Source organism: Rhinopithecus bieti, unplaced genomic scaffold, assembly GCF_001698545.2.
Source record: "Rhinopithecus bieti isolate Rb0 unplaced genomic scaffold, ASM169854v2 scaffold_757, whole genome shotgun sequence".
Classification (NCBI taxonomy): Eukaryota; Metazoa; Chordata; class Mammalia; order Primates; family Cercopithecidae; genus Rhinopithecus; species Rhinopithecus bieti.
The window spans coordinates 421,968-436,393 of NW_016803289.1; the positions used below are offsets into that span (position 1 = coordinate 421,968).

At 40.0% G+C, this 14,426-nt stretch overlaps 1 protein-coding gene across 4 annotated transcripts in view; it reads left to right on the forward strand.

The window, feature by feature from the left end:
- The window catches only part of SH3RF2 (SH3 domain containing ring finger 2), a 126,159-nt gene that overhangs the window by 62,733 nt on the left and 49,000 nt on the right, over positions 1-14,426 (forward strand). For 3 of the 4 annotated variants that reach the window (XM_017872225.1, XM_017872229.1, XM_017872212.1), the window contains exons 3-5: positions 567-836; positions 4,752-4,847; positions 11,749-12,063. In XM_017872225.1, coding sequence (XP_017727714.1) covers positions 567-836; positions 4,752-4,847; positions 11,749-12,063 — 681 coding nt within the window. Of the gene's footprint in view, positions 1-566; positions 837-1,012; positions 1,052-4,751; positions 4,848-11,748; positions 12,064-14,426 lie in introns of all 4 variants that reach the window. The other variant, XM_017872220.1, reaches the window with a different exon arrangement.

Here is a 14,426-nt window from a genome sequence, read left to right on the forward strand (position 1 = left end):
GATTAATCATTTCTAGCTTTTGATTTAAAGTGAGAGATGTGAAACTCTTCCTTTCACTTGAAAATTTGTAGGCAGTTGTAGGGTCATTAATTGGCCTCATTTTAATATCATTGTGTCTCAGAGAATAGGGAGGCCCAAGAGGGGGGAGAGAGATGGGAGAATGACCAGCTGGTGCAGCAGTCAGAACACAAACATTTATCGATGAAGTTTGCTGTCTTGTATGGGCACAGTTTGTGGCGCCCCTCCAGACATTACAAGAGCAACATCAAAGATCACTGATTACAGATCACCATAGCAGACATAATAATAATGAAAATGTTTAAAATATTTAAAGTTAGTAACAGTTACCAGAATGTGACACAGAGACACAAAGTGAGCACAGGGTGTTGGAAAAATGGCGCTGATAGACCTACTCAACACAGGTTGCCATAAACCTTTGATTTGTAAAAAACTCAATATTTGCAAAGCATGTTAAAGCAAAGTACAATAAAAGGAAGAATGTTTGTATCTTCTGTTCCTCCAGACTCTCAGCTAAGTACATATCTTATTGGTCTGTGCCATTGCAGGTACCTCGAGCAAAGGCCTTATGCAACTACAGAGGGCAAAATCCTGGTGACCTAAGGTTTAATAAGGGAGATGTCATCCTTCTCCGGAGACAGCTTGATGAGAATTGGTACCAGGGGGAAATCAATGGCATCAGTGGGATCTTCCCAGCCAGCTCCGTGGAAGTCATCAAGCAGCTGCCCCAGCCACCCCCGCTCTGCAGGGCCCTCTACAATTTCGACCTGCGAGGCAAGGACAAGAGTGAGAACCAGGATTGCCTGACCTTCCTCAAGGTAGGATTCTGGGTGAATCCTAGGGTCACGTGGGACCACAGAGAGACCACAGCAGAACCAGAGTTGCTTGTTTAATATTTGCTGATTTTAAAATTGTATTTTAAATATATTATATTATTATTGATANGCCACCCCCGCTCTGCAGGGCCCTCTACAATTTCGACCTGCGAGGCAAGGACAAGAGTGAGAACCAGGATTGCCTGACCTTCCTCAAGGTAGGATTCTGGGTGAATCCTAGGGTCACGTGGGACCACAGAGAGACCACAGCAGAACCAGAGTTGCTTGTTTAATATTTGCTGATTTTTAAAAATTGTATTTTAAATATATTATATTATTATTGATATTTATTATTTTATTCATAAAATATATTTTGTCCATAAATTATATATGTATATATGTGGTGCATCTATATGTAATATGTGTGTACAATTCAGACTACATGCAAGTGAAATCTCTAGAGAAATCTACAAATAAGTGATAGAAGTCTGTAAGCCTTTTTTATTGTAGTTACAGAAGGATTCACTCATTCATTCATTCATTCATTTATCCTGAAACCATTGTAGAAACATTTGAAAATACAGATAAGCAAAATAAGGAAAATATTATACCACAATATAGATACAATCACTGTCAACAGCTTGAATAACACATTTGATTTATTCATTCTATCATTCTATCACTTTTGAGCACTTACTCCTTGCAGGCCCTGGGAATAGGACGTGAATAAGTCAGAGTCTCTGCTGTCCTCACAGAGTAATGGGAAGAACAGATACATGGACAGAAAATTACAAACAATTTGATAACATGCTATGTAAAACTACAGCCTCTACCTCTTTATCACGTATGTGGAAGGGTATTCTTGCGACCAAGTTATGGTTACCTAATTCTACTCATTTACAACATTCTATCTTGCTGTAAACATCACATTCAAAACACTCCAGACACACACAATAACATAATCATGCCTTTCTACATAAATAACCTCTTACAAGACATGTTTTCCAAACATTAATTACCCTAAGATTTCTTGTGCCTCTGTTTCATTAGATGATTCCCCACCATTTGCAATAATGACAGTTGTACTAAAGTCTACACTACTTTAACTCTGTATTCAGTATTTGTTATTCCATAAACATTCACATCTCTCATAGAAACCACAGGTGGAGTTATTTTCATTCTTCACCACTCATGATAAGTAGATCAAATGTAAGTATAAAAAGTGGCACTGCTACAATAGCTTAGGCAAGGTCTTTCGTTTTACAAAATATTTTTATTCCACCACTACCAGAAAGGAGATTTACTTCAGGTTTTCTCAACCTAGACAACCTCTCTGTCCTCCATATTCTGAGATAATGATCTTTATTATTGCTATGGAACCTCAGAGCGAGACTCCTAAGAAAAGTCATTCTGCAGCCCAAACAGCAAAGTGTAGACCTAGACTACAGTTAGAGGAAGATCAGTTCAATTCCACAAACATTTATTGAGTATTTACTGTGTGCCAGGCATTAGACATACAGCTGGAGGAAGACATAAGGGAGTATCATCGTCTGTGTCTCTCACCCTTTCTGGGAATTTGTAAACTGGGGCACTTACTTCACACACTCGTTCATTTCTTGAGCCCATCCATGTGCCAAGCTGGCCATTGGAGATAAAGTGATGAGTCACTGTTCTTACCTTCACAGAGCTGGCAATCTAGTGGAAGAAACAGATATATAAATGGGAAATTATGCCAAAGAAGCCAAAAGAGAGGATTTGACCCATTCTGGAAGGCTGTGGAATACACAGACTTCTAGGAAATCTCATGGTCTAAACTCAGCATATCCAAATTAAACTCAAGATCTTCCTTCCCAAAGCTGTTCTTTTCCTAGTGCTTTCTAGCTCAATAAATTGTGTAATTTATTCAGTGTCATGTATTTATTCCTGCATGCATGCATTCAATAAATATTTATTGGCTGACTACTAAAGGGGACCCACTATGTTAGGTGCTAGGGACAACAAAGATTAACAAAACAGACACAGGCTCTGCACGCATGGAGTTTATGGTCTGATAGGGTAGACAGACATTAAATAAATAATAATCTCTTGGCACGGTGGTTCACGCCTGCATTCCCAGCACTTTGGGAGACCGCGGCGGGCAGATCACTTGAGGTCAGGAGTTTGAGACCAACCTGGCCAACATGGCGAAACCCCGCCTCTACTAAAAATACAAAAATTAGTCAGGCGTGGTTGCCCGTGCCTGTAATCCCAGCTACTCAGGAGACTGAGGCAGGAGAATCACTTGAACCCAGGAGGCAGAAGTTGCAGTGAGCCAAGTTCGCGCCATTGCACTCCAGCCTGGGCAGCAGAGCGAGACTCCGACTAAAAATTTAAAAAACAAAAAGAAAGAAATAATAACCTATAAATGCATAATTACACATGTGTAAGAGCAGGGGCCCTCAACCCCCAGACCACTGACCAGTACTGGTCCGTGGCCTGTGAGGAAGCGGGCTGCGCAGCGGGAGGTAAGTAGTGGGCAAGTAAGCAAACCTTCATCTGTATTTATAGCTGCTGTGTTTATAGTAATGGGTGGCATTACTGCCTGAACTCCATCTCCTGTCAGATTAGTGGCAGCATTAGATTCCCATAGGAGCGTGAACCCCATTGTGAACCGCGCATACAAGGGATCTAAATTACATGCTCCTTATGAGAATCTAATGCCTGATAATGTGAGCTGGAGCAGTTTTATCTTGAAACCATCCCCTGTTCCCTACCCTCTATTCCCACCTTCTACCCCCCGCATCCGAGGAAAAATTGTCTATCACAAGACCGGTCCCTGGTGCCAAAAAGGTTGGGTACTGCTGTGTAAGAGGAAGCCAAGAAAGGGTATGATGCAGTAACAGATTTAAATTTAAATTAATCCTAATTCCTGAGGCGCATGAAACAGAATGTCAGAGAGAGAATGTCAGAAGGTCTTTAGTGGATGAATATACAGGTTGAACTTGAATGCTGTATGGACACAGAAAGGTGTTTCTAAAATGGCATTAAATAAAAATCATCACTGTGTCCCATATAGCTTCATTTGTGTGAGGTACAGGAACAGACAAAAGTAATGTATAGTACTAGAAGTCAGAGTGGTGGTTGCCTCTTAACAAGTGGTGGGAAAGGGCACAAAGGAACCTTCTGGGTGCTGCGAGTATTCTATACCTTCATCTGAACAGGGATTTCATGGATATACTCAAATGTAAAATTTCTCAAGATGTGTGCACTTTATTGTATGCATGTGTGTATATTTTTGGAAAGGTTTTTAAAAAATATGTATGTTTATATGTGTGTTATGTTTTGTCTTGATAGAAAAGAATCTGGAAAAAATGTGTTATTCAAGCTGTTGACAGTGATTGTATCTTTATTGTGATACAATATTTTCCCTGTTTTGCTTACCTGTATTTTCAAATGTTTCTACAAATTTACATATAACCTTTTATAGTGAGTAAGAAAATCTGAACAAAAGTTGCTTTATGTTTGATGCATTAAAAATTGAACAGGTTCTGAAAAGTCTTCAAAATGAGCATAAAATTCATTTTTCTTTTTGGAAAGCTGAAAGTGCTTCTCCCTATGGCTTCCATCTTTATTTCTCCATCAGATAAATTTAAGTGAAAAGCTTGGACCTACTGGTGATTAAAAATTAGAAACATTTCTAAGTTTTCCTATTGGATTCCATTGATTCTCCAAATTATTTCTACTCCCCTGTGGTCTCGGTGACACAAACACTGCCCTTTATGGAGAAAGTTCATTTTAGCAAAAGACTTCCCAAATAAATCAAGCACAAGGTACAATCCTCACACCTTACACCATCTGAGACTCCAAACTGATCTCTGCTGAGAGCTTTTACTGCCTGAAAATGAGAGTAAATGCTGACCATGAGAATTTCTCTTTCAGGATGATATCATCACTGTGATCAGCCGAGTGGATGAGAACTGGGCAGAAGGCAAGTTAGGAGATAAAGTAGGCATCTTCCCTATCTTGTTTGTAGAGGTATGTGAGTATCAAGTCTACATCTGATTTACACTTATACAGAAATATGCATGTGCTACAGTGATGCCTGAGAGCAATTGCTATTTGCTATGAGGCTTATTTCAGAACTAACTAAAATCTCTAAAGAAAAGATGCCAGACAATAATACCCAATTCTGGCAAGAGTCTGGGGAAATGAGCCTTTTCCATTCTCCTGATGGGAATGTAAATTAGTGAAATCTGTCACATGCAAACTCAAATAAACTTATACCAAAAATATTAAAAATGTGGGCCTCCTTTGAGTCAGTAGGTCCATCTGAGAGTTTATTGTAAGTAAATATTTAAATAAGTATGCAAAGATAAATGTACAAAACATTCAAAAATGTTCACCATAACATTAGGTGATGGTATATAATTATGAAAAAAAAAGAAATACTCTAAATAGTCAACAATAAGGACTTCATTTTTTTTAATTGTGGTAATGAAAAAAGTGTCTCTGTATGGATAATAATATATGGAGAATAATATTTAATATCATAAAGTGTTCGATATTATGGAAAGATTTATGACTCATTGTTAAGTTTTTTTAAGTTTAATAGGTATAGAGTTTCAGATTTGTTGGATAAAAGAGTTCTAAAGATCTGTTTCATAACAGTGTGAATGTACTTAACACTACTGAACTGTACACTTAAAAATGGTTCAGAAGGTAAATTTTATGTTACATGTCTTTTATCACAATAAAAAAATAAGTTGGACCATATGGAACTAGCTTTTAAATATATGTGTGTTTATATAAATGGATAAAGGACTAGAGAATGATATGTACCAAAATGTTAACATTTGTGATCACTACATGATGAGATTCTAGATGCTTTTCATTTTCTTCTGCCAACTTATATTTTCTAAATCTTCTGAAATTAGCATATATTTATTACTTCTGTTTTTTACAGAAAATCTTCTTTTAAAAAAAAAAAGAAAACATGCTAGGCTATGGTATATCTCCAGCATAATATAACCTGTCCAGTATAATAACCTCGTTAGCCATGAGCCTCAATTTAGCTTGAAGCAAGTCATTACATATTTAAAAGAGAGGTTTCATTGTTTAACTGCATTTATTGGGTGCTTAACATGCATAAAGCATTAAAAATGAGTAGTAGAAAGCTATGAAAGAAGTAAAAGGCATGCTGTCCACCCTAGGGGCTGGAGTGCTTGAAACAGAACAGCCCACAGTTGAGCAGAAGCAACCAATTCTTCTAGTCATAAGAGCTAAAGCAGGTTCTGAAATGAATGGTGTCCCCAGAGCGTTGCACAGCTTTCAGGGTTCTCTGTACCTCCTCTACTCCATCAGTGTTGAAGGAAGATATGGAGGAAGGGTCCAGAGAGGCTGGTCTTCTTACTGTCTCTACTAAACTCATTCCTAATTCTCGTTCCTAATGCCTTTTCTCTTGCTGGGGCCCCTTTCAGATACAACACCCAATTATCTTTACCTGTTCAAATTTCCCTTATTTTATAAGGCTCAGATAGAAACCTACTCTGTCCATAAAATTTCAGCAAGTAGTTAAACCGTCAATGGCCTCTTTCCTCTGAATATCTGATGAGTGGTTAGTTGTACTTCACAGGCTAGCCTAACACAGAACAGGCACTCTGTTTAAAAAAAAAAAAAAAAAAAATAGCTTAGCAAGTGAATGAATGGAAAATAATTCGGAAGGTAGTCAGAGCTCCCAGGGGAAAAAAATTTTTAGAGCAAACCATTCACTGTGACCCTGTCCTAAACATATGTTTAATTATTCAACTAATTTTTCATTGAGTGCCTGCTATGCTAGGACCTGTGCCTAGTTCTAAAGACACAAGACAAACACGGGTCCCTACTCTCAGAGACTATAACATCAGAAAGTATTCCAGTAATTACAAGTGTGATGAATCATGTAAAGACTGAAGTAGCCAGGTGTAGTGGCTCATGGCTGTAATCCCAACACATTGGGGGCCAAGGCAGGAGGACTTCTTGAGCCCGAGAGATTGAGACCAGGCTTGGGCAACATAGTGAGACTCCCCTCTCTACAGAAAATTTAAAAACTAGTCAGGCATGGTGGCCCACACTGGTCCCAGCTACTCCAGAGGCTGAGGCAGGAGGATCATTTGAGCCCAGGAAGTCGTGGCTACAGTGAGCCGTGTTTGTGCCACTATACTGTAGACTGGGCAACACAGCAAGACCCTATCTCAAAAAAGGAAAAAAAAAAGACTGAAGTAGAGGAAACTATTAGGGAGTTATGATATGCAATTTACCAGGGAAGAAGGTCAGCAAATGCCACTTATGCCAAGATCTGACAGATAGAGAGCATTTTAGGTAATGGAGGTAGCATGTGCAAAAGTCCTGCAGGATGAGGAAGTGTGGTGTAGCCAGGGGAAAAAGGAAGTACCAGAGCTGGAGCTTAGAGAGTAAAAGAGGAACAAAAAGTGAAGCCAGGGAAGTAAATGGAAGACAGATCACAGAGGACGTCGTAAACCATCCCATATAGTCAGGATGGGCTACATTATGCTGTGGCAATAAACAGCACCAAAGTCTCAGTGGCTGAACAAAGAAAATGTTATTCCTCACCTACATTCCGTGTTCAGTGCAGAGTGATGAGGGGCTCTGCTCATAGTCACTCAGGAGCCCATACTAATATGGCTGGGCCATCTGGTAGCTACATCATCTGGAACATGTGGGCTTCCTAGTTTCCACAGTAGGGACGCATGAAGAAGAGTGAGTTGTCTCACAAACTAAATGCCTCGTTTCGAAGTGACACTTGTCACTCCCACTCACAGCCCATTAGCCTGAACCAGTCACATAGCCTGATCTGATGTCAAGTCAGCTGAGAAGTATAAGGGAACACATGAAACATTGGGTATCATTGCCTCTGCCATTTCATAAGAAGTGTGGATTCAACCCAAAAGCCAACAGAAACCATTGAAAGGTTTTTTAAGTGACCAGGTTTGGGTTTCTTAAAGACTGCCCTGGCTGCAGTAGGAGGAATGATTTGAAGAGGAGGGAGAAAAAAGCAGAAAGTGCAGGTAGGAGGCCCCTGCATTGCCCAGTTAGATGACTGTGGATTAGACCCATAGGTTCAGGGACCTTTCAGGAGGTAGAATCCACAGGACTCTGGGGTTGACAGAGGCAGGGATAGAGAAGAGAAGTGGTCAAGGACAGTCCCACTTCTTGATTTATGGACATAGGTCAGTGGCAGAGCCATCTGCTGGGTAGGAGCCTTTTCTGAGGAGTAAGTTAGGATGATTCAGAGTCAATGGTTGACTCTCCAAGGACAGAGGTCAGCTGCAATTAGTACCTCGTTGGACCCATATGAGGCGCTTAAATATTTATGGAAATTGTTGCCTGGTCTCCTGCATTATCTTGAGATGCTTCTTCCTAACCCTGGGCTGGGGGGGAAGGCACCAGTCATCTTATTACCCATTTCTGAAACCCATTTCCCAAAATTTCTCCATTTAATGATTATTCATTTGGATACACTTTCCGGCCACTTCACCTCTAAAATTAGCGAGTACAAGAACCATCAAGATTATCATTAAACTAGCCAGTGCTTCATTTGTTCTCCTAATTGCTCGGAGGGGAAAAAGATAATCAAGTGGTTGCTCTAATCTGGAAACCTGGTTCTCAAAAATTACCTGAAATCTAAATTGTGCTTTTTAAAGCAGCACTTAAATTTTGACTCCAGTCATTTCATTAAGACTAGCACTTGCTGAGAACTCTTTAAATAAGTTTTGAATTACCAGTGTCATGGAAAGCAATTGGAAGGAAGGGAGGCTTTCTTATGAGCATGATATATGTGTGTGTGCATGTGTGTGGGTGTGTTTGGCATAAACAGGATTTTTCTTGTTAATGTATCATTTCACTTATTGAATTGCACCTGCATTAAAAGGTGATAAAACAAAGGCTGAGCCTATGCTCATTCTTATGAGGACTCCTCCAACAGAGCCTGCCTGAGTTATATGAACTTTGCTCAGCCCAAGGAGCCTCAACAATATTGTTTCAAATGAGTGGGTGCAAATCTAAGAGACCTGCAATTCTTCCCCAGCAGAGCTATTAATCATATTGGCAGAGGACAGGGCAGATGCAGAGTCTCCCGGGGCCCTTTGTCAGTGTTCATGTTAGAAAAGCTGATGGTGGTACTCACCTGGGGACAGAACAATTAGGTGGAAGCAGAAAAAATTAACTTATTTCATTATAGCTACGAATGGCTGTATAAAGAACTTTACTCATTCAATTCAGAGTGCATATTGCCCTTTTACTGGGTGAACAATGGAGGGGCAGGTGCCCTGGGGCCTCTAAGTCATTGTTCCTAGTTCAAGCTGCCATCAGAGCTTGCCTAACAATTTCAAAAACTTCCTAATTGGTCTCCCTACTTCTGTTCTGGCACTTCTAAATAGCAACCAAAACAAGCTTTTTATTTATATTTGTTTGTTTGTTGGTTTACATACAGCAAAAGTTACTCTTTCTAACGTCCAGTTCTATAAATTTTAATAAATGCATATAATTGCGTAACCACACCACAATCAAGACATAGAAGAGTTCCAATAGTCTGCCCTGAAATTTCTCATGCTGCCCCTTTATAGTCAGTGTCTTCCCCAACTCATAACCACTGGCAACCACCAATCTGTTTTCTGCTCCTGTAGTTTTCTTTTTCCAGAATGTCATATAAATGGAATCGTACAGAATGTAGCTTTTTGAGTCGGGCTTCTTTCATTTTGTATAATGCATTTGGAATTACCATGCTGTTTCATATATCAGTAGTTCATTCCTTTTTGATGCTGAGTAATATTCCATTGTATAGATGTGCCAGAGTTTGTTCATTCACCTCATGAAAGACATTGGAGTTGTTTTCCAGTTGTTGGCAACTATGCATAAAGCTGCTATAAACATTTGCATACTGGTTTTTGAGTGAGCACAAGCTTTTATTTCTCTTGGGTGATTAGTTAGGAGTGGAATTGCTGGGTCAGATGCTAAGTATGTGTTTAACTTTCTAAGAAACTGCTGAACAGTAGCATGAGCTTTTAAAAGCATAAAGCAGATCATATCGCTCCTCTACCTAAGTCCTGCCAAAGACTTCCTATTATATGTAGAATAAAATGGAAGCTTCCCAGGCTCTTGTGATCTGGCCCCTGCCTGTCTCTGTGGCCTCTGTTATCATCTTCTCCTTACATGCTCTGTTCCAGCCTTCTCTCTGTTTCTTTCTTCTGTCTTTTTCTCAAGCAAGCTGAGCTCCTTCCCTCTTTAGGACTTTCACACTAGCTTATGGTGCCTCTTCTGGGCATGTTCTTACCTCCATTTTCACAAAGCTAGCTCCGTCTTGTCATTTGTTGTTTCAGCTTAAATGCCCTCTTCTCAGCAGATCTTCCTCGACTCCCTAATTTAAAGTAGCTCCCTCCCCCAATCCCTCTCTATCACATCAGAGCACTTATAATTATATGACGGTTTCTTGTTTAGTTGTTTACATGCTGGCTCTGTCATTCATAAGTCACCCCTTCCAGGCCTCGGCCTCCTTATCTTTAAAGTGGACATAATAATGCTCATTCCCCTACTGAATGAGTTTTTCACAATATTATAAGCTTCTTGAGGTAAGAACCACATCTTCTTTAAAATTTTCTTTTTAAGAACTTTATTTATTCCTCAACAAAAGTCACATTCAATACAATTTTCTGTCTCAGTTATTTTAATCCTCTGCACATTATTGCTAAAAAATTCTTTAATGGGCAAATTTCTTTGACCTCTATAGTTGGATTTCTAAATTAGAATGAGCTATGGTTTTAGAGGGCAACTGGTAACAATTATAAAAATGAAAATTTAGGTAATCATCCAAAAATTTAAGAGTTATTGCACTAACTCTTATTTGTCAACATGTTTCAGATTTCCAAAGGAAATGAACCCACAGGGCCCTCAGTGAGTAGGGTACTCAAAATATTACTATAATTTCTTGTGAGAATGGACCAATGTAGTGGGGAAGACAGACATAACACAGTGGTGTACTGGAGTTGGCTGGAACTAGATCACAAGAGCTGGTTGTTACATTTTCAGGAATTTTTCCAGCCAGTTGTTTAACCATTGGTGGCTTGAAAAACTCCACGAATCAGGGATTTTTTTTCTTTCTTCCTTGTTATTTTTTTTTTTTTTTTTTTTTTTTTTTTTTGACAGCTGATTTACTAACATCACTGACTAAGAGATATAGAACAAGGAAGAAGAGTGATTACATGAACATATTTAAAGGAAGAGTAAAAGACAGTCTTAGCATAAGAATTCAGGGTCCTGAATGCACTTACATTCTGGCCCAAACACTTACGAAATGTATGAACTTGAGCAACTTCATTCACTCATTATTCCACAAGCACTAAGCATCTACTCTGGGGTACAGGAGAGAATCATGTGTAGAAGGTCCCTGCAACCCAGATAGCTAACAGACTAGTCGGGGAAGGGCAAGTAAAGGATTGTGGTTTGGAGTGAAAAATACAATGATCGGGAAACACAGGGGCTGCTGGGAGCACCAGGAAGGGGAAGTGGCCAAACCAGCAGGGGATTCCAGGATGGCTAAAGGAAGAGGGGAGAAGTCCACTAGGTGAAAACAGCCAGAAATGACTGGGGAAAATGGGTAAAGGAAGAATAAATACACTCAGCCAGGGAAGAGCATCATGGCTTATTAAGTAAAAGAGTAATACTTACTTTGCAGGAAAGTTGGGAGAATGCATTCATAGAGCAAAGTCATGAGGATGCATTGATAGAAGATGGAAGCTGTTACTGTGCTCACCAAGGAGTGAGCATCTGAGCCAGTGACCAAGGAGGTGGCCATCTGACCTGGTTTCAGATGGGCGTGGGTAGGAACTGGCTACACACATTAGATCAGGAAGACAAACTTCTCATTGGACCTTTTGTCTTTCAGCCAAACCTCACCGCAAGACACCTTCTAGAGAAGAACAAAGGTCGTCAGTCATCCCGCACAAAAAACCTGTCCCTGGTGTCCTCATCCTCCAGAGGCAACACATCTACCCTCCGTAGGGGCCCAGGGTCCAGGAGGAAGGGACCTGGGCAGTTTTCCATCACAACAGCCTTGAACACTCTCAACCGGATGGTCCATTCTCCTTCAGGGCGCCATATGGTAGAGATCAGCACCCCAGTGCTTATCAGCTCCAGCAACCCCTCTGTGATCACCCAGCCCGTGGAGAAAGCAGACATTCCTTCCAGCTCAGCGGGACAGGTAGGGAAGAATCTCCTGGGATGAGGGCACTTTTGAGTTGGGCAAGTGATTCATACCATGTCACAAGCAATATTTGATGTTTACTACTAGCTAAGCACCTAGAATGCCCTACTAGTAACTAATGCCGTATGTATTCCATGTCAGAATTATATAAACATTTTATTTCATCCTTGAACAGCCTGTGAGTTAGGTGTTATTACCATTACCCTCATTTTACAGATGAGGGAACTTAGGTTTAGAGGGGTTAAACAACTTATCCAAATTCTCACAGATACTTTTCCTTCCCTTGCTGAGAGCCATGATATCATTCCTGTCCCTTAGAGAACTTCCCTCCAAAGAGATGATGGCACCTATTTTCTCAAGAGTGTTTTGGCATCATAATTTGAGATTCACTGTCCCATCCTCTGGCAATGTATTAGGCATCAGATGGAAAGAAAGCAAAAGAAACAAAAAGAAACTATGGGTTATTGAATGTTCTTAGGACTGGTTACCTACATTTGTAGGACCCAGTCCAAAATGAAAATACAAGTCCTTTGCTCAAAAATAATCAAGAATTTCAAGATGGGAACAGCAGAGCATTAAACCAAGCAAGGAGCCTTGTGTGGCTATGCAAGTCACACACTGGTGAAGCCAGCTCTGGGTGTTTCCAGATGGAGTACCTAATAAGATAATGCATGTAAATTGCCTAGCACCATGATGCCTGCCATATACTAAGCATCCAATAAGTGTTAGCTCTTAATACTATTATTGTTAACCCTGGTCACTGTGTTGCCAACTGAAGAGAAATAAACCTGGGGTGGTCGTGGCAATCCAGAGGCTGAAGTATTTCTAGTAGCATATGGCTATTTATGTTGAAGGGTACTTTAAAAGATGAAGGAGTTGGAGGAATGAAGCAAAGTAATTAAGAAGAGCTGAATTTTGGGTATTCAGCTGAAAACACTCTTTGGGACCACGCAGGTGGCAACTTGAAAGGGCAAAACTCAACTCGTACTGATATTTTTTTTTTTAAGGAGCCGTAAATTTTGTTTTAAACATGAATTTCTACCTTGGGATTAAAAGGCTTAATTGGACTCTAATCCCTTTTTAACAAGACAAGGAGGAAAGAGAAAGTCAAGGGCTCCTCAAAGACCTGTGTGCTATTCTGAAAGGAAAACAATCACCTCCTACAACGCTTCATATCTTATACCACTGTCTGGGTCACTAAGAAGTCGGCTGCTCATGTAATTCTGCCCACCACCTGCACCACATGCACACACACACACATACACATTTTCTCTCTCTTTCTCCTCCATTACACTCCCCTTGCTGTAACAAAAGCTATAAAACTTTCTACATACATACTGTACTTCTTTACAAGTACATATTAATATACGCTTTATGCCCAAAGTTCTCCTTCACACACACACACACACACACACACTCTCTCTCTCTCTCTCTCTCTCTCTCTCTCTAAAATGGGAGCCTTGTGACTCACAATTAAGCCAAAGAGTCACCGAGTTTTTTGAAATGATTCTTTATATATAGTCATAGATATATAAAGTGCAGCCCACACTCAGTAGAAATAAGCTAGCTCACTTAGCTCTAAGTTGACTTCGCAAAAGATTTAACCAAGAGTCATTTTCCGTGTGCTTTTAAAATTCTTATTCTGGGCATTTATGTCATCTACAGAGGCTGGACTAGAGTGGGAGAAGCTTAGTAGGATTCAAAACACGTATTATTCCTTAGTAGTTTTCACAAATAGTGAGAATTCCACAGTATGGCATTCACACATCCGATGACCAGGGAACCACTTCACAGCAGCCTTTTCTCCACTCAGATGGCTGTGGATTGGAAGAATTTCTACATGTTTGATCAAAGGTTGTAAAAGCACACTCAAAATGGCCCACTTATGACTTCTATGAAAGTTGAGCAAATGACAAGTTCTTCCCTTTTCTCTAACATTCTTGAGAGGAGCTGTGGTTGGGTCTAGTTCATCACACTCCCCCTGCCTTCCCCACTCCAGCAACACACATGGTGCCTAGACCCTAGCAGGTACTCAGTAAATCAAGGAATCAAGACTTTTAACGTAGATATCTGGGCAGGTGGTGGTGACATATACATAGGGAAGACTGGAGAAAGAATTAATTTCTTAAAGAAAGATTACAGATTAGTATAACTCTTCCAGCCAATAAACATCTGTTGAATGCTTACGATGTGCTAGTAACCATAGTGAGTAATGGAGATTCTACTACCAAAGCAAGAAGAGTAATATAACCTCAAACTTTACTGAAACTAATATGAGATGGATGGATCTATAGGTAGGTAGGTAGGTAGGTAGGTAAGTAGATGGATGCATGGATGGATGGATGGATGGATGGATGGAT